The following is a 19,821-nucleotide window of genomic DNA, read 5'->3' as shown; positions in this document are numbered from 1 at the left end:
AATTCATTAATACGAACTTTAGGGTTTTTTTCGTAATGTTCCTGAAAAAATAAATGTTTGTTTATTTTTTTATTATTAGAATTTACGATGCTTTATTTTCATAAAAAAGGTAAAAAATAAATTCAATCATTTTTTTTTACTCCTGAAAAGCATAACTTTAGTAAAGATGCTTTTTGTTTAAACAAAATGTTACATTTCCACTAAGATTCAAATAAAAATAATGGGTTCATTATATTCCATGACTATTACTTGATAAATACTGAAATTTAATTAAAATTAGTTAACTTTCCTGATTTTTGGTCAATTTTTAAGTAAAGGGGAGGGCTCAAAATGTTTATACATTTTGAGCATCGGCATTCATTTTGCACGTACCTAAAGAAAACGGAAACAAAGCAATAGCATTAGCGTATATAAAAATATAAAAACAAAAATTAAGTTGGAATGGGATTATTCATTAAAATAAGTTATGCTCAAAAAATCATAATGAATGAATGAGTAAATAAACAAATAAATGTTGGGGTAGTAATGACAGGCAAGGAATGTAGTGGGAAGAAGGGACCTCCTGTGGAGAGTTTGGGCTGATTATGTTTTTTTTTTTTATTTGTTTGTTTCATTTCATCACAATTCCCCGCCTTTTGTCAGATGTAGATAAACAAATAGCAAAAAGTAGAAGGAGAGGGAGGAGGGGTTTCGCGCTAAACATGTCTTGTTTATAAAGAAATTGTCTACCTGCCAGGCTGTTTAATAATAGATAGACTTGTGTAGAAAAGACGGTTTCGGGAAAGGAGTCGTTTGAGATAGAATCTGGTGATCGTATCTTGGATTGAGAGCGGAAAATTGCCCGAATAGTGCGGTGAGGGGGAAGGGTATAAAAGGAAACGAAAAATATGCGACGGCATAAAACAAAAATAAAAGAGAAAATATTTCCCTAAAGAACTTCACAAGTTTTAGAGAAATGTTCAAAATGTTTGCTGTTGCTGATAAAGTCGGTGACAATTTTCTGCTGTTTAACGCAATGTAATGCCAGAATCTAACACTAACACACACACACACACGCACGCACGCGCGCGCACATAACGATATGCCAAAAACTGTCGAGACTTAGGCCTCGAAACGGTGTGCATTCTCTCCTGACGACCCAACATTATCTGTCTACCAGAATGCGAAAAGATAAACTTTATTATATACAAATCTACAAGAAGAAGTAGGCTCCAAAATGGTGCATATTCTTTCATGGTTACCTGACATTACGTTGAGACCGGAATGAAATACCCCACAAATTAAAACATCTTATAAACTTGATTATATAAATGTTTGCAAGGTAAGCTGTTTCTTCCAAACAATATCTTCTGTTATTCGCTCACTTCTTTGTAAGTTTCTGTTAATTTTCCGGTAGTACATATTATTCTACACACTCACACACACACACACTCATATATATATATATATATATATATATATATATATATATATATATATATATATATATATACTATGACGTCATTGTAAACAAACAAACAAACAATTAGAGAGGAATACGAATTCATGAAAATAGATTATATATATATCATACAACATGTAAAAGCATGTGTGATACTCTGCCCTCATCAGCCACCAACCAAGATGATAACACAATTTCCATAGCTCTAGGTGCCACTTCTGATTCGTCCGAGCAGCTTTTGCCACCGGGCAGCGTATTAAAATTAAAAACAGATCAACAAGGAGAAATTATAACGACTGTTCATGCTGAAGTCTTTTTGCTCTCAATTAAATCCAGCTTGACACATATTGAGCTGTGTTCTTAAGACGCTCAAAAACAACTTTCAGATTGTGGCCCATGATTCCTATTTTTGTAAGAAACGAAATGACTGAGTGTCCTAGAAATCCACGACAACCAACCTCAATAGGAATCACATGGCATCTCCAACCTTTTTCCATGCAGTCGGCATGCAGTGTCTCATATCGGTTTTTCTTCCATTCGTGTGCCTCCTCCTGGTTTTCTTTCCAGGGGATTTTCAATTCTATGAGGACACTTTTCTTTGAATCGGGCCATACTACAATATCTGTCTGCAAAGTAAGCTATTTCTTCCAAACAACAATATCTTCTGTTCGTTGCTTGCTTCATTGCAAGTTCCTGTTACTGCTCTGGTAACAAATATTATTCTATATATCTGCGTGCGCGTGTGTATATATATATATATATAAATATATATATATATATAATTAAAATTTTAATATTATCTTTATGTTAGAACCTTTTGAAATAATAGGAAGCTTAATATACTAGACAAAGCAATTAAAAAACAAGAAAGTCAATTATGAAAATTATAATTGAATAAATTACAACATTAATGCACTAATATAAATACAGAAAAAAATCTTTAGTCCCTGAATTTTCAAAGATACACTCTTTTCATCAGAAGATAAACATTAGTAAAAATCTGTCTTGGAAAATTTATGGATTAATAATTTTTCTTTATTATAATGTCTTGCTTGAATTTTTGATAGATTAATAAATATGGTATCTATCGCTCTTACTGTTTATTAATAGTCAAAATAATGAAGAAAGGAAAGAATAGCAAAGTTGAAATTATCTTTTATTAACCTCGACTTGTAGAGAGAAAAAGGAACGAATAGCAAGTAGAAACGAATTACTTTAGGATTTTTTATTTCAATTTTGATATTTAACTGGTAGACAACAAGAATGAGGATCTTGCTGCTGCAGTGCAACCTAAATATGCCTCATATAGGGGGTAGCTTCAGATGCGTGTGCCCAAACCATTTGACCAGAAACTGTAGCTCTTTTAATGATAGGGTATCCATCCCAGTTGACACCTGCAAAAGTCCACTGACGTGGTATGGCAGTCCATTAATGAAGGCACTTTTCATCCAGCATTCTGGTGGCATTTTGCGTACCAGCCGTGTCAACCATTGCAAGACTGTCAGGAACTCGTTTACAGGCAAGGACGGTGAGGGATGAATTACTCAAAGGCTGCAAATGAGTCGATTCCATAGGCTTTTACAAGGGCACGTTTGGTTTCTTCAATATCATTTCATTGTTCTTCTGGAAGCTGCCAATATGTTTTCCGACCTGCATCTTTCAATCATAGTTACAGAACTCGCTCCACCTTGGTTATTTTGCACAGCTCACAAGTTAATTCTAGATCCTCCTATCATTCCATTATTGGAGTGTCCATTGCCACGCCACTGAATTTAGGGATTAGCCAAATGTCGAATTGTCTCAACACCATAATTCTAATAATGCCGAAATAGCTTGTATAAAAAAGTAAATTAAATCAAGAAAGATATTTGTTTGAACTCCTGCTTTCCTACGACTAAATTCAACTGTAATTTCTACTGTCTGTTCTCTCTCTCAGCTGTCAAAAAACTAACTGACAGTCATGCTTCATGCTTTCAACTCGCCATTTTCATAACAGTGTCTGCTCTCTTATGCAACTTAATGCCATATGTATACTACTGAGCGTTCTACGAACGAAGATCTTTTCTTTCTCTTTTCTTTCCTAATTCCTTCAGCTGACAGGAAAGAGAAAGGCGCACCCGTTTGTGTAAGTCATTTTCTTCATTATTTTCACCATGTAATTTATTTCCCTAATGTTGCTGTTCAATTCCATTACAAAATAACCAAAACTTTTTTTTAATTCATAAAATCAAAATCGAAACCAAATTTGATTTAGTGAAATGTATAAAGAAACCTCGTTTTGGTTTGATGGGACGAGTTAAATCTTTTAGCAAATGGAAAAACTATTTTGAAAGACATTTGCAAGGAATTGGATTCTTTTGCTAGTAAAAGTTGGATGTTTCAAATGTCTACATTTTTTTCTCATCTTTTCATGGATACAAGTGTTATTGACATTTGCATTTGTATTCATGATTCTTTTATGATTTTTCTTTTATAATTCATAATCTTAACTGGAAAGTAAAACATTAATGTTATAACTTGAATCGTTTTTCTCTCTTGTTGAATTTATCAAAAAACAACTCTTTTTCTTCTGCAGTATGTGCCCTCCTTAAATAGACCTTATTTCCAAAGCATTGTTTTGAAAAGTACAAAGTCTGATTAAATAGAATTGCATCGTTTAAATGTTGAACATCATGAATTTATTCTGAGATCAATTTCATAAGTCTTCAATATATGTACAACATGTGACATGGCATACATTAAGTCTGTAGCTTTTCACAAACCTGGTTGACCTTTTTTTTCTGATGATGATTCTTTACCTGTGATACTATCGATGTTTCCCCCATGTGTTAGGAAATAAAAAAGGAGGAAAAATATAAAAAAAGGGAAATAAGTTCAACAATAGAACAATAGGGAGGAAGTTGTTATCAAGATATACAAAGAAAGTTAAATAGGATTGTTAATCAAGGTGGGACTGACAAAAGATGAGACATAAAGGTAGATATATTTAGAATTAGTATGATAGTGAATTTTATGACACTTTACAATAGGGAAGTTTATGAGCAGTCTTGGGTTTACGACAGTGAAGGACGGTTGTGAGTTAGACATAGTTGAACGTAATTTGCCATCGTATTTTGAGTGATGAACGCACTGAGGATTGAAATGTGTGATTTACAACTGAATTTTATCAAGTACATTATCCACTATGCTACAGATCCTTGCAGACGTCACTCGGAATGCAATTGCAATTTATTACTACTCAGTCATGACTGACGAAATAAGAGCATGCTTCCTTATTAATTATATGAGGGGATCTGTTGGGAATTCAATGCAAATTCCCGAGTTTGACAAAATACGCCTGAAGAAGGTCAGCAGTTACATTAACTGAAACGTAGTGCAAATAACACTCCAGATGAGAACAATTGTTTGAAGAATCCAAATAATACAAAAAGAAATGTTATTTCAAGCGTGGCAGACAAATGAAAATGCTATTTCGAAATTATGCATATCAGATTGACTTATGGATGAAGCATATAACTACTGTTGAGTCCATCTAAAATAAGATATGACCATTTATTTGAAGATTCTACTTCAAACTCACGTGAGGCTGACCGACCGATGAAAAAAAAAAAAAACTCCTGTCAAAATGTGTTGACATGTCTAAAAAAATAAATAAATAAAACAAAATGAAAAGTTGTTGGTTAGAAAGATTTTCACAACTGATTACATGAGTTTTTAAAAGATTAAATGTCTTATCAAAGTTTTCCAAAGTTTCCATCAATAAAATGCTAAAAGATAAAACAATAAAGAGAGCAACAGAAGAAATCCCGTGAAAACCTTAAGGGAAGTTCAACAAAACAAAGCAGTAAATGAGCTTCTGTATCTGCATTTGTTTATTGGTTTGTTATTTGCTTATTTGTTTGTTCGTTTTTCTTTTCTTTACTTCCCCTGGCTATTTAAAAAAAAAAAAGGTTGATTTCAAATTTGCATTTTTTTTTGTTCCTCCCAAATTGGTGCAATGTATCCTTTGATGTGGGCTATAAATGAGATTCTCAAACAGGAAAAAATGGAAATAGCTGATGACATTTTCTGTCTTTGTGGACTTAGGCATCTATAAACTTTTACGAATCCTTCACTCTCTCTCTCTCTCTCTCTCTCTCTCTCTCTCTCTCTCTCTCTTTCACTCTATTCCCCCCCCCTCTTTATCTAATCTAAATTCTTCATCTTTCTCCCCATTCTCCTTTATCCTCTTCCTATCCTTCTTCCTCTTTATCTAATCTGGGTTCTCCCTCCTCTTCCTCTCTCATCTACATTTTCTCTTTTCCTCTCTCGCTACCAGTCTCCCCTCCCTATTTATTTCTCCTTCTAGCTTCTTCTCTCTTTCACTCCTCGCCTCTCTCTCCCCGCCCCCGTGAAATGATCAAACCCTCATTTACTCTTGTACCAAAACTTGAAATTGAAACATCTGAAACGAAAGCACATTTAAAATATTCAAACTAGTTTTACTCTTTCAGAGAACAAAAATAAAACTTTCAAATCTTAACAAAACTAGATTATATAACTAACCAGTTATACCCAACCGGTGTTGTCCGGGAATTTTTTCACTTGCATTTTTGTTTCAATTCATGTGTTTTTCTTAATTAATATCTCGAAGGAATATATGCTATTTAAGGCATACGTTTTGCAGACGTCTTTACATCACACAAATACTCTCGACTTTTTAAAAACTGTGCAGTTTATTTTTATTTTTTCAAAGCAGATGTTGTAATTTCTCCCTTGCTTATGACCTAACACAGATTGTTAAGGACCCCACTCAGGTATCCGATGCTGACGGACAATTGGCAAATCTTTCAGATTTTTATCTAACAACATGCCCTGAACTGTACTCATCCTCAATTCTGTCTCCATTAGGATTCTCTGATCACTCAGTTGTCTCAATAAAGATAAAAACAAAGTATAACGAATCCTTCTGAATCGAACAAATGTATCGATATTTGATGACTGACCGGGACAGTTTGCGAACGTTCATATCTGAATTACCCTACGCTCTATGTTTAAAAAGAATGTGTCTTCTATAGCATCTAACTTAATTGATTCTCTATAAAGATAAAAACAAAATATAACAAACCCCCAAATACTCCTCTTCATCAAACAGTGTATCGATATTCAATAGCTGACTGAAACGTTCATATCGGAACTATGCTTACACTCTATGACTAAAGACTGTATCTGCTATCGCATCCAACTTAACTAATTGGTTAACCACTGCAATAGACAGCTACATATCCTCTAATAAATTCTAACAGAAACGAAACAGCCAGCCATAGTTCACCCCTGAATTTGCTATCGCCATTGCATACAGAAACCACTACTTCAATTGCTTTAAACGTAATAGATGTTTCGAAACTAAAGTCGTTTTCTGACAAAATTTCAGTTATAATACTCAAAAGGCTTTAACTAGAATTAGCACCATTCTTGCAAAGCTGTTAAATCGATGCCTAATGCAAAAATACTTCCAAACACTTTGGAAAACCTGATTAGACTGCGCAGTATTTAAAAAAACACTGGCGATTGGTCTTCTGCATCTCAGTACAGATCAATTAGTCTTCTGTGTGTTATGAGCAAGTGGCTTGAATCTGTGGTAAATAGAGAAATAGTCAACCACCTCAGCCAAAATAAACCTACTCAATGACAAGCAATGTGGTTTCCGTCTTGTAAGATCTACAGCTGATGTACTGACTGTAATTTTACATAGAATCAATGAATGGGGTTTCAATTCTAGAGCAATAGTTCTTAACATATCAAAGTCATTTGATAAGAGTTTGGCATAAAGGTCGACTTCACACGATTTCTAGCTATAAAATATCTGGAAATGTTTTCTTAACTACTGAATCTTTTCTCTTCGATAGATTTATACACATAATTATTGGTCGACAAAAGTCCTGAGCTCAAAGTATCATGCTGTCGTGCCTCAAGGATTCATTTTGGGCGCAACTCTCTTTCTTATCTTCATCAATGGTCTCCCAAATCACATTCTGAGTTCATTCATCAGCATATACGCAGATGCCACTATTATCTGTAACTTCAAGACTTATAACTATAAGACTTCAAAGACCAACAATGACCAAGATCTCTCTGAGTCTCTCTCCTCTAACTTTGAGCATATGGTGTAATGGGGCAAAAGGTGGATTCTTAATTTTAATGCAAGCTTTTATCTTTTCACCACCAAACTTCTGATCCCCACTTGACTCCAATTGGTATATTGATTAAGAAAAACACATGAATTGAAGCAAAATATACATGACTCTCGTTTCAAAGACGCTTCCTGCTTCAATAAACTTCTGAATGACGTTCACTCTTGATTTGAAATATAAGACTTGCATCAAATCTGTTGCTAAGGTCACTGGAAAAATGGTTGCGCCATTCTTGTATTCCAGAAAGTATCTTACTCCTGACGTCCTCCTCTACTTGTATAAGAGCCAAGTACATCCTAAAGTGGAGTACTGTTGCTATATTTGGGCAGAAGTTGCTTGGAGCACCCTATCCTACCTTGAGAATGTTCAAAACCAGCTTAGAAACTTAGTAAGCGATGTGCTTTTCTCCTTTCTGCAACCTCTTTCGCACAGAAGAGACGTTGCAAGCCTCACTCTTTCATATCGTTATGTTCATGGCAGATGCTCGTCTAAGCTTCAATCTATGCCCCCCCCTCCTGGAAAACGTTCATAAAAAGAACTCATCTAATTAAAACCATCATCAACAGTCTCCCTCACTCACTATCTGTGCCTAAATCTAAACACAAATTCTATGAACAAAGTTTCTTTCATAGAATTGTGGAACTCTGTTTCACTAGGCTGTTTTCCAGCTGACTACAACATGGTTGTCTTTAAGTCAAATTAAAACAAGTTCTTAATCAAATTCTATACAATTTTTATCATTAACAGTTGCTATGCTGTTGTCAGTGACCACCGTACACTTATTAACCCTCATCCTCGAGTGGCCTTTGGACCTTGATAAGAGGTGATTTCCTTGTAAAAAAAAAACAAAAAAACAAATTATTCATTTTTTTAAATTAAGAATTTTAAAAGTAAAATTTAAAATTTAATCATTAAAGAATTGTTTGGTTATCAAATTTTTGATTGAATCAAATTGCTATAAAACAATAACCAATTTTGCGAAAAGATAAATTTTCTTGTCTTCAAAAAGTTGCTGAGCGAAGCAAATTAAAGCAGAGGGAAACGCATCTCATTTTCAACATCAGTAAAACACGCCCATAAATTGAGATTGAGTGAAGACGTACACGATGAACGCAGAGAGAAGAAATGTGTCTACGCCGGTCGGTCTCGTGTGTGACTGAACCTGGCAAGAGCATTTTTTTACTCTTTTATTCACCCCAAACAAGGTGCATTGCCACTTGGACGTAAAGCGCTACTGTTTGCAATCATGTCTAATAGGAGACTGCCGAAGGGGAGTTGAGAAGCGAGATGTCTGTTCACATTACATTTAAACTTCTGCAGGTTAGTATAATCAGGGAAGCAAGACACAAGGAAGGAATCTAAAGTCTGAAGGATGATGCGATTAGAGTAGAAGGCTTTCTGGCATCTACGGACCTCAACTGAAGGAGTTGGATTTTGCTGCTTGCTAGTTTAGTCAGAATTATGTACGCCGAAGGACACAAGTGTTATGAGTTCATTAGAGCACATGCCATTAAAGTACTTGTAAAACAGATACAGGAATGCAATATTGTACCTATTTACTATGCCTCCCCATGAGACAGAGTTAGACACCAGAGTCGTTTTTTAACGTGGAGAAAAGGTACAAAAATAAAAATTGTCTCAGTCGTGAAGGATTTCTCCTCCACCGAAAGAGAACAAAAAATGGAAGTGCAGCATCTGAAGAACAGATACTACACTTTGATCTGGATTGTAGCAATGAGACAGAAGTTGGTTGGAGCTTGACCGATTTTTATTTCTAATTAAATAAATAAAAAATAAAAATTCATTCTGGTGGATTTTTATGAAATTTAATTATGCAATCATATGGAAGTATGTTTGCAAGGGAAAATGGCTGCAATGACATCAGTTCTTCACCAAATATCCCAGCATGTCTTATAGTCATCTTGGATTTCCCCTTGCCACTGAATTTTGTCAGTTCTGAAGATATGCAGTTGGGATTCTGCATACTTTTAATATAATCTCCCTCATTATACAGGTGTCCACTCAACGGCTAAATGTTATTTCTTGTGATAGAAGGCCACGTAATCTAGTATTATCATTATAGGGGAAATTTTTAAATGACGGAAAGATATCTGAGCTCGACAAGATATACCTGAAGAATTTTAGAGGTTACATCGACCAAAACGTTTTCGAAATAACATTTAAAATGAGAATATTAGTACAAATAATCTAAATAATCCGAAGTTTCAGATTTGTTGGTCGCAAATGTTTTTGATGTTCATTACCAAGTTTCGTCATTTTAAATTGTCTTTTATTTTTGATGAGATGGGAAAAACGACCAAATTCTAATTGTCTTTTACTATTTGTTCCATTGTAGAAAAAACCGAAATTCCTATGCAAAACTGATGTTAAAAATGTTGACAAGAGGATTGCTAGAAGAACCCTTTCTTAATAAACCGGGAGATGGCATACTGTCACCGCTCAAAGCCAATCTGGTTAGTATCCTTTTTGTTCTTATATGTTCAGTTTTTAAGTTTTATTTTTTGAGGATAAGAATAAGTGTATTGTTTTGTAATTTTATTTCTTAAAGTCTACTACAACTTTGGCAATCATTTTTATGCGAGATATGAATCCTGCAAATGCTAGGATTAGGTGGTCTTTGTTCATATTGGACGTTACTCTAACTATGGAAACTTTCTAGGGAAGTTTTATTCAGTGAAATTTCGCTTGATGCACTGAGGAAGAGAAATTAAAGTTTTTCTTCATTGTGGTAACAATACGAGTTCTAGTTGTGAATGTCGTATCAGGAGGAACCAGAGATTAGAGCTCAGTCGAACAACTTTCATGGAAATAACAATATAGTAGAGAGAGACTAGAAACGTAAAAGTGGCTGTAAGCAATGGAAGATATCTCCACTAGATTTCAAAGTCGATTCTGGATTTTTTTAGTCAGTGTTTTGAGCAGCCCCTCCCCCCAGATGTAGCAGCAGTACTTCATCTTCAGACTACCGTACTCTTATAAAGGTAGAGGATTGCATCATAATTAAGGTAATTTCTGGAGTTTAGAATTAGTCGACCATTTTTTTAGTGGTCTTAGCAAAAGAGTAAATGTAAAGTTCTGAATTTTTTAGATGAAGGCTGATTGTTTATATTACTTGTATTGATTGGACTATTGTTCTCATCTTGAGTGCTCCAAGCCAGTAACTTTTTTCCTTATTTTTCTTACATGCCTGAAGAAGGTCGAAGGCCAAACTTCCGAGGTGTTCCAAAAATAACACTCAAACTGATCAATAAAAGTAATATAGATTGTATGTAAGCTTTTCATTTTAAGTCAAAAGTGAAAGTCACTTCAAGGAGCTTATTAAAGTAAAAAAAAAGAAGCTTTCTCAAAGAGGGAGCTATTCATTGCGATTCAGGGAAAAAAAAGATTCAATCATTAGTGATAGAAGGAAAGAAGTTTGGTTTTACAAGTGTTGAAACATTAAGAACACACACACACACACACACAATTATGATACTGGCCTTGAAAGAGCTGAGAGAGAGAAGATAACGAAATAGCAAGGTCTTATGTACGATATGAAAAGAAACTGAAATCTTAAGAAGATCTATATTATTTCAGTAATTATAGGAGCAACCGGACTCATGGAAAAAATTTTAAAATCTACCTGTAAAATATACCCCGTGAACCAAGTGCAAGAGAAATACAAACAATTGCACTCAAAAGAACGGTTAGAATTTTAAAAAGATCTCTCGGTTGGAGTGACTGAAATAGTGGGTGAATGGCTAGCATCCGGTAGAATGCCCCATCCTCAGGAAAAAAAATGATAAAATAATTAAAACAAAAAGAGAAATATACCAAGGTTTTTGTCAATTATGTAAAACTGAAATAAATGTAATCCTAGGAAGGATATTAGATGCTTGTTGAAAAAATGAATTTCAACTAAAACTAATGTGATCGATTTGATTGTCATGTTGAAATTAGTAACATATTACTACACTAGCAGAGGCAGTAGCGCCTGGCTTTGCCCAACTTTGCTCAACTTTGCCCGGTTTTGCCCGATCGTAAAATATGTTTAAATATATTTTAAATTGTCCAAATTCGTATATATTATTATAATGTTGCAGTTTCAAAAGTAAAAAAAAAGTATTTGGGTGCCATCAGCTAGAATCTAAGCCGAAAGCAAAACTGTAGCATTCAAAGTTGGTGACGTTACTACTGTAACAATGTGACATGCATCTGAACTGATTTAAAATTAAAAATTAAAAATAAACTAAGATTAATGTACAAAATGTATAACGATTTTTCAATTTTGACCCATTTTTGTCACCTTAAAAACTATTTTAATCGGTTAAAGACCCATAAAAGAACGGTCCATAAAAATCCAATCATTTGAGGCCCCTAGAGCTTCTCTGCGACTTTTAGTTTCAAAAGAGATAGAGTTTGAAAATATAGAGACAGACAGACAGACATATATTAAATTTTTAAATAAAATGTTTACTTTCACGATCCAACAATCCGCCATTATTATTTTGAAATCCCCTAACTTCATGCAGTTACCTCCCCTGTTATTACAAAAACTCTTCTGATTATTATTTAATTATAGCTTGCAATTTTTTCAAAACTAATTTACATTCTTTTTTAACATAGGAGTTATCACTTATCAAAGTCCGAAAGCCACTCAAAGAAAAGGAATGTACAGTAGTTACTGAGAAAATAGCGTATTAATAGTGGTGGAAATGAGGTAGAAATGGACTATTTATACAGGGGGGGGGGTAACAGTAATTGTTTATATTGGACTTGAAGATGAGCATATTGTAGTCAGCTGGAAAGCAGACCAGCAGAACAGAGTTCAAAAGGTGGGCAGTTCTAGGAAAGAAGCTTTTTTCATAGAACTTGAATTTAGATTTAGTCACAGATACAGAGTGAGGAAAACTATTGATTGTCATTGTAGCTAGTTGGGTGTTTTTTGTGAAAGTTTGCTAGGGAGGGATCATAGATTGAAGCTCAGACGAGCACTGGCCATGAAAATAATGATAGAGCAGAGGCACGCTCACAACATTTGCTTCTGAGGGAAAGAGTAGGAAATTAAGAAATTAATTTTCTATTTTATCATTTTCTGAATTTTTGGATATGTTACTAATTTCAACAAGACAAGTAGATAACATTGCTTTTAGTTGACGTTCAATTTCTGGTTTCCGGTTTTCGTTCTTATTCTGAATAAGCACTGAATATTAAATGACTGTTTTACAAGTGTTCAAATAATTTTTGTTACCCTCCCCCCACGCTCCACTCACAAACACCTCAACTATATCTACTATTATATTAAGTGTGAGTTCACCAACGTTTCTTTCCCTGAGGCTTTCCCCGATATATTTTATAATAAAAAATACATGCTAAAATATACTTTAGTTTGAGGATTGAGTTATGTTTGAAACAAAAATTCAATTTTAATTGTTCTAATTGATCGTAATTTATAATTAACTGAAAATGTCACCCATTTATCTCTTAGCTATCTATGTATGTTTTTCACTCGCTCTCACTCTGTCGATTCAACTCTATAATATTCCTTAATATCTCTGTGAGTATTCAGAGAAAGAGTGACTCTTTTTTGTGCATGACTATTTCATTTACAGACATGTGTTTGTACACACCACAAACACACGTGTAAATTAAATAGCAAAATAATGTCTCTTTACTTCTCTATATGAATAATAAAGTATAATAATACTTTTAAGTAATAAGAATAGTAATTAGAATAATAACTAGCAGACTCGTGGAAATTCCATAGAATGAGAAATATATTTAATTATTAGGTTGGTGCAAAAATAATGTCCTTTTTTATCAGATATGTATATGTCAAAAAACGACATTACTTTTGCATCAACCTAATAACAAATACGTTTTGATAAAGCTAATATGTTTGTGGTTAGCACAAAAAAATTATTTTTGGTGGCAGCAAAACCAATAACACGCACTGAATTTATTAACATTTCTATGAAAATAGTGTCAATTATATTTTAAATATGGAACTAACACACATGAGATAAATTAATAAGTACTAATAAATAATCAGAAAGTAATATTGTGTTACATAGTTCAATACAAATAATAAGATTACATTGTAAGAAACAATCTTAATTTACTCCTTCAGTCCAGCACCTTTTGGCTGACAATGTTCTTTTTTTTTTTTTTTTTTTTTTTTTTTTTTTTTCCTGTTTCTTTGGAATGTTCCCTTTTTATGTAATATTTCGCTGACTTCTTTCTTCGGTGAAGAACTGCTGCATGTTGAAATTACTAAAAGTTCCTTTCTAACACTAGAACGACAGTGATAATACATTATTATAATGATATTCGACAACAAGGCTATATCAAAAGGAGGTTACTCTCATATTCTTATTCAGGATTGTCAGATTGGTTTTTTTAAAGCTAAATTTTGCAAAGTTGGCCCAATTTTTAAAAATTAGTTTGGCCTTCAAACATTGTATTTGGCCTTTTTCAAAGATTAAGAAAAGAACAAGCGGAATATTATATAGATGATAATGATATAGAAGCCAAGAGACTTATTAGTTTTAATTATGCAAAAAGAATATCTTAATTTTTAAAAAAATTTTCTTATTATTTTGTTCTGGCTGGAGATGGTGCATTCCAACCAAGAGATTCTTTTAAGATTCTAACCATTCCTTTAAGTGCAATTATTTGAATCTCTATTGCACTTGGTTCACCGGATATATTTGCTAGGTAGTTTTGAAATTTTTTTCCATGACTCTGGTTACTCCTATAATTGTCGGAATGATAGATATCTTACTAAAATTCTAATTTCTTTTCATGCCGTACATAACACCTTAGTATTTCGTTATCTTTTCTCTCTAAACGCTATTTAATGCAGCATCATTTGGGGCATTAACTTCAACTGAGGTTGCTTCTTTCTCCTTCTTGTCATATACAATTATGTCAGATTAAATAGCTTCGTTTTCTAAGTAAATAGCTGTAGGGATTGCGTAGTCATAGTAGATAGTGTATGACTTATTTCTAACTGTTTTCGTCTGGTATACGTTCCCAGGACTTGCTGCTACATTTGATATTCAACATTTTACAGATGGTTCAGCGGAGATATTTACACACTCGATTGTGTCACATTGTATAATAGCTCCACCTCCCTGCAAAATCTTACAACTGGATGTCAGGTGGCTTGTATTCTCTACTTCTGTGTGGCACTCATCTTCTAAAAAGCATTGGTCACCAAGCCTTGATCTTGGGCAGCCATTATAATCCTCTCCCAATTTTAGTCGAGCGATCCTCTTCTTATTCAACCCTTCCTTAGAGCCTTCCTTTTCTGTATAGTCCTGAGTGACTTCATTTGCAAAATACTTGGCAAGCTCTTGGTTGGCCCATTCTTCTAGTATTTTGTAATGGCAGTTTCTTAGTAGAGTTTTTGGCGACTCTTTTGGGCTATTTCCATAGCTTATGTCACAGTTTATGAAATTTCAAATTAAGTCAACATAGAATAAGTAGTAGTAGTTGTGACTCAACGGCTTACAGGTACATTTAGTATTTATATAAATAAAAACGAATGTGTATACTTTTTTCTGTTCTCCAAAAAATTAAAGTATCTTAAACAGTAATGAAATATGACATTAGTCTGGATTATGATTGGAACTATAATGCAATGACGATTATGTTGGTAATCATGTCATTAGTGTCTACTGTGTTGGTGGCATCCGCTACATATTGTGACTGTCCAACAGAATAATGATGAAAGTGATGGATCAGCTCATCATCATCAGCATCATATCAATCCAAAGATTCTATTGTTCACATTGGTTTCCCCGATATTTTTCTAGTCAAAATTCTTTCTAGAAAGATATTGGTTACTTACAGGAGGGACCATGAGAAGGTTGCCAATATTCTAAGTGAAAGTGATGTTTGTGGAATGAACTGGATTAGAACTTGGAACAACCAGATAGTCAGTCCATGTCACTCACTACCTGACCACCGTCACCCCTGGCTTATCAACTGAAATTGAATGAATTCTTACAACGAAAGTCCATTCTATATTTTAATTGGATGGCATGTAATGAATTTCAGATTCCATTTAGAGAAGCCATATTGCATGAATATTTGCTATCCACCAGCACACGAGTTAAATTACCAGATTATATATATACACCAGATTAGAGATATTCAAGAGTGATAACTAATGAATTTAGCGAGGTTATTAAGAGTGCTCAATAAAAGAAGAGCAAGATATATTTTTATTAATTTGAACAAATTTACTTTTCGACTCTGGACATGCTAATGTTTCAAACAAATGTTGGTTAAAGCCAGAAGTTCTCGCCTTTTTTTTTTTTTTTTTTTAGGACTGGTTTCTCCTGTGGAAAGTAACCATTTATTAAGTCATCTGATGAGGATTCTGGTTTTAACCGACTATTTGTTTGAAACATTAACATGTCCAGTGTCATGACCATGTAAATTTGTTATATATATATATATATATATATATATATATATATATATATATATATATATATGCATATATATATATATACACACAAACACACACACACACACACACACACACACACATACACACAAAAGGCACTTTGTCTGTGTGTGTAAGTTCGTTCTCTATGGATTCTAAAATGACTGGGCCAATTTTTTTTAAATTTCACAAATGTACTTTGTGTCTGAGTGTGTTCTTAAATAGATTTTTATATCAGAATGCGCCCAATAAGTATTGGAAATATAAAAAAATCCAATCAAAGAAGGAATAGTCCGATTTAGTAAGTAAACACCCTTATACAGCCTAACATCACAAATGCATTTAAGAAGTTTTATCCTCGTGCAAGCAGAAGGGTCCAGTGTATAAAATCAATAGTAGGTTCTTTGATAAGTCAGTGGCACATTCGAAATGAATTTTTCTGTTTAGAGCACAATTGAACCATGATACTTGACTTTTACATTTTAAACTTTTATTCAAGCCATCATATAAGAATAGTTTCATAAAATCAACACCAGGTTATTTACCATGCAATGTAGACTACAATGTTTTTTGGACTAAGTCACTATAAGGAGGCATGTGAAGCTTCTTCCCGATGCACTACAGTGTGTCCCTGACTAAAGCAGGCAATCAAATAATTTGTATTGGAAAATGGTCGATTTTATTGATTTCGATGACAATTAAAGTGTTGGAAATGTGGAACATTCGGTAATCATCATTCAATCCTGAGCAAGGTCAGGTTGCCTTGTTAGGAAGTTTTTGGAAGAAAACTCTGTTCATGTAAATTCTCTTTAATGCTAAGCACACACAAAGAAAAAGTCTTGTAGTAGTAGTAGTAGAAGGATAATTTTTTTTTTGTGTGTGAATGTCTTACAAAGAAGTTTCAGAGATTGGAGCTCAGTCGAGTACCTTCCATGGAGATAATGGTAGAGTAAAGAAAGGCACTAGCAACGTCTATTCTGTGAGAAAAAAGGTTGTAGACAACAGAAGAGATCATTCGTCACTAGATTACGAAATCGATTTTTTTTATTCATTTACATCATCGCTTGATTTGCTTTGTCAATCTTAAGATTGAAATATCGTTTTGGTAATGTTTAAGTTTAAAATAGCATTTTTCAGCAAAAGCAGCCTATTCAGTGACAAGCAATATGGATTTCATTATGCAAGGTCAACGACTGATGTGCTGCAAAGCTTCTTTCTTAGAACTGTACGCCTGTGGAACTCTGTTCCGTCTGCCTGCTTCCCACCTGACTACAACCTGGATGTCTTCAAATCCAACGTTAACAAATTCCTAATGAATCGCCCCCTTAAGTAAACACTTCATCAAATCTCTACACTAACGTACTGTACTTGCAATAACCCTTATCCCTGAGTGGCTTCCGGGCCTTGATAAGTGGTGACCACCATGTAAAAAAAAAAAAAAAAAAATCTATTTATGGGGACTTTGTTCACAATGCAATAGCTCTTATCATGTCAAAGGCATTTGATAGAATTTGGCATTAAGGTCTACTTCCCAACAGTTCTAGCTATGGATTATCTGGAAATCTCCTCGCAACCATCAAACCTTTCTGCCCAATAGTTTCATAAAAGTAATGGACAGAAGTCTGAAACTTATAGTATCAATGCTGGTGTGTCTCAAGAATCCATTCTGGACCCAATCCTCTTCCTGATCTTCATCAATGTCCTACTTAATGTAACATTGCAGTTAGAAACAAACAAAGGAAATAAATAAAAATCCGGGGCAGCATCTTTTCCTTTTTAACAACAGCATTTATTTTCATTACTTTCCTGTCTCGACTTAAAATTCTCACCATCATCCATCTCACCCATCTCGCCAGCTATACACTTTTCTTCTCCAACCTCACACCAGCTGTAGCCAGCCATTTCTTGCTTGCTCATTTACACATTCATTTTCTTCAACATTGACTTTGTTTTGTTTTTTTGACCACGTGGTGCATTTTTCTACTTTTTTCCTTTTTCTTCTCGTGCATATTTCCTAATTTGCATATCTACTTTTTTCAGCTACTACTGTTAACCTCTTCGCAAGCCAGCCAGCCATCCTTCGCTGCGGCTGCTATTTTCCCACGAGCTCATATGCACTATGTTACACTAATAACATTCTAAAAGCATCTGTTACCATTTACACAGATGACGTAACCATCTATGGCAACACTTTAGAGAGCATTAATGATCAAGATCTTTCTGATTCTCTTTTAACTTAAAGCATGTCATATAATAGGAAAAAGGTGGCTGGTTACTTTTAATACATCTAAAACCAAGCTTAACGCCTTTCACCACCAACGCTCGGATCGTCAATTTACCTCAATTGAAATGAATGGCTTTCATCTTGAGAAAGCCCCCTGCTTTGATAAGGTTCAAGGAGTAACCTTTACTCCAGATGTTAGATTAAATCCATTGCCAAAATCACTGGTAAAATGGTTGGGTGATTCTATTGCTTCAAAAAATTTCTCACTCCTAATGCAATACTTTGCACGTGTAAGAGTTTTCACAAGAAGACACAAGCAATGTTAATCTCTAAGTAAAGACAGTTGAGTTATCTGCCCATGTCTGTTTGAAGTGAGATGCCTTTGGTTGTTGTTGTGCAACTGGGTTTTGAGGAAGGAGTACTTAACACTCTGCTTGTATAAGAGTTAAATCCTTAGATGAAGTAATGTTGCCAAATTTGAGGAAGTGCTGCTCAAATGAGCATTTCCTGCTTTAACATATGGTTGGAAGAGATAACGATGGATTTGAAGGAGATAGAGGGAGAAATAAAAAACTTGGCCAGACATAGATTAATCTAGCAATCAATTTAAAAAGATCTCAAACACATGCCACTAATGTGACCAAACCAACAAAATCTCCTGTTCTGCACACATCTTCCTCTGAATTCATTAGTTTGTCTCTAAGGCCCATATTACATATCTATCGTATAATTCTCATATTCTTTCTTTTCATGCAACACATGTCCTCAATTCTCATCGACCATTCTATAAATTAATACGTGGCAATAGACATCACCAAATTAGACCGTCTGAATAGATTATCATTGTTTTTTTTTCTTTTTTTGCAAACATTCAAATTTATTGTGAATTAAATCTAAACAAGCAGACATGGATGCAATAAACACAAAAATGAATGTTCTTAAAATGTATCGGCATTGAATTCTTTTTTTTATCTGAAATGGACCAGAACAAAACTGACGATGCAAAAATAAATTTGCAATCATAAAATTGAAAACTAAAAAAAAAACAACAAAAACAACAACAATAATAAAACAACAAAAGGTTAAAATATTCTATTTATTTAAGTTTTCAAGCTTACTAAAAAATGTGATTCCTTGGGTCATCCTTTGACTTCGGGATAAAATGTTTGAATTAGGAAAATGTAAGTATGCAAAGTCAGTTCAATTTTTTTAATCAAAAATTAAAATAGTCTTTTTCTGCTCTCTCTCTCGCTCTGGGTTAAATACAATTACTACTCTGGCGATATATCCGGATTTCTTTTTATAATGAGTTATTCCAATAGTTTTTATTCTTTTTTATTATTACTTTCGACTATTAATAAAAAAAGAGACAATGACAGAAGCGATAAATATAAATACCGTTTAAAATGCTGCTTTGAAGTATACGGATCCTGTATCATGCAACAGTCTCACCAGGATTCCATCACGTAACACAGTCGTTCTTGATATTACTCACCAGAAGCCATCCAACATGAGGTCTTTTTGT

At 33.9% G+C, this 19,821-nt stretch overlaps 1 protein-coding gene across 2 annotated transcripts in view; it reads left to right on the top strand.

Moving 5' to 3' along the window:
- Positions 1–19,821, top strand: part of LOC145249765 (centrosomal protein of 112 kDa-like) — a 777,157-nt gene that overhangs the window by 287,054 nt on the left and 470,282 nt on the right. For both annotated transcript variants that reach the window (XM_080111687.1, XM_080111688.1), the window contains one exon: positions 9,971–10,088. In XM_080111687.1, the coding sequence (XP_079967813.1) occupies positions 9,971–10,088 (118 nt within the window). The remainder of the gene's footprint in view (positions 1–9,970; positions 10,089–19,821) is intronic.

Source organism: Euprymna scolopes, chromosome 28 (assembly GCF_053919585.1).
Source record: "Euprymna scolopes isolate OS-2025 chromosome 28, ASM5391958v1, whole genome shotgun sequence".
NCBI lineage: Eukaryota > Metazoa > Mollusca > Cephalopoda > Sepiida > Sepiolidae > Euprymna > Euprymna scolopes.
Note: the sequence above shows the minus strand (reverse complement) of the source record. Positions and strands in the feature narration are given on the sequence as shown.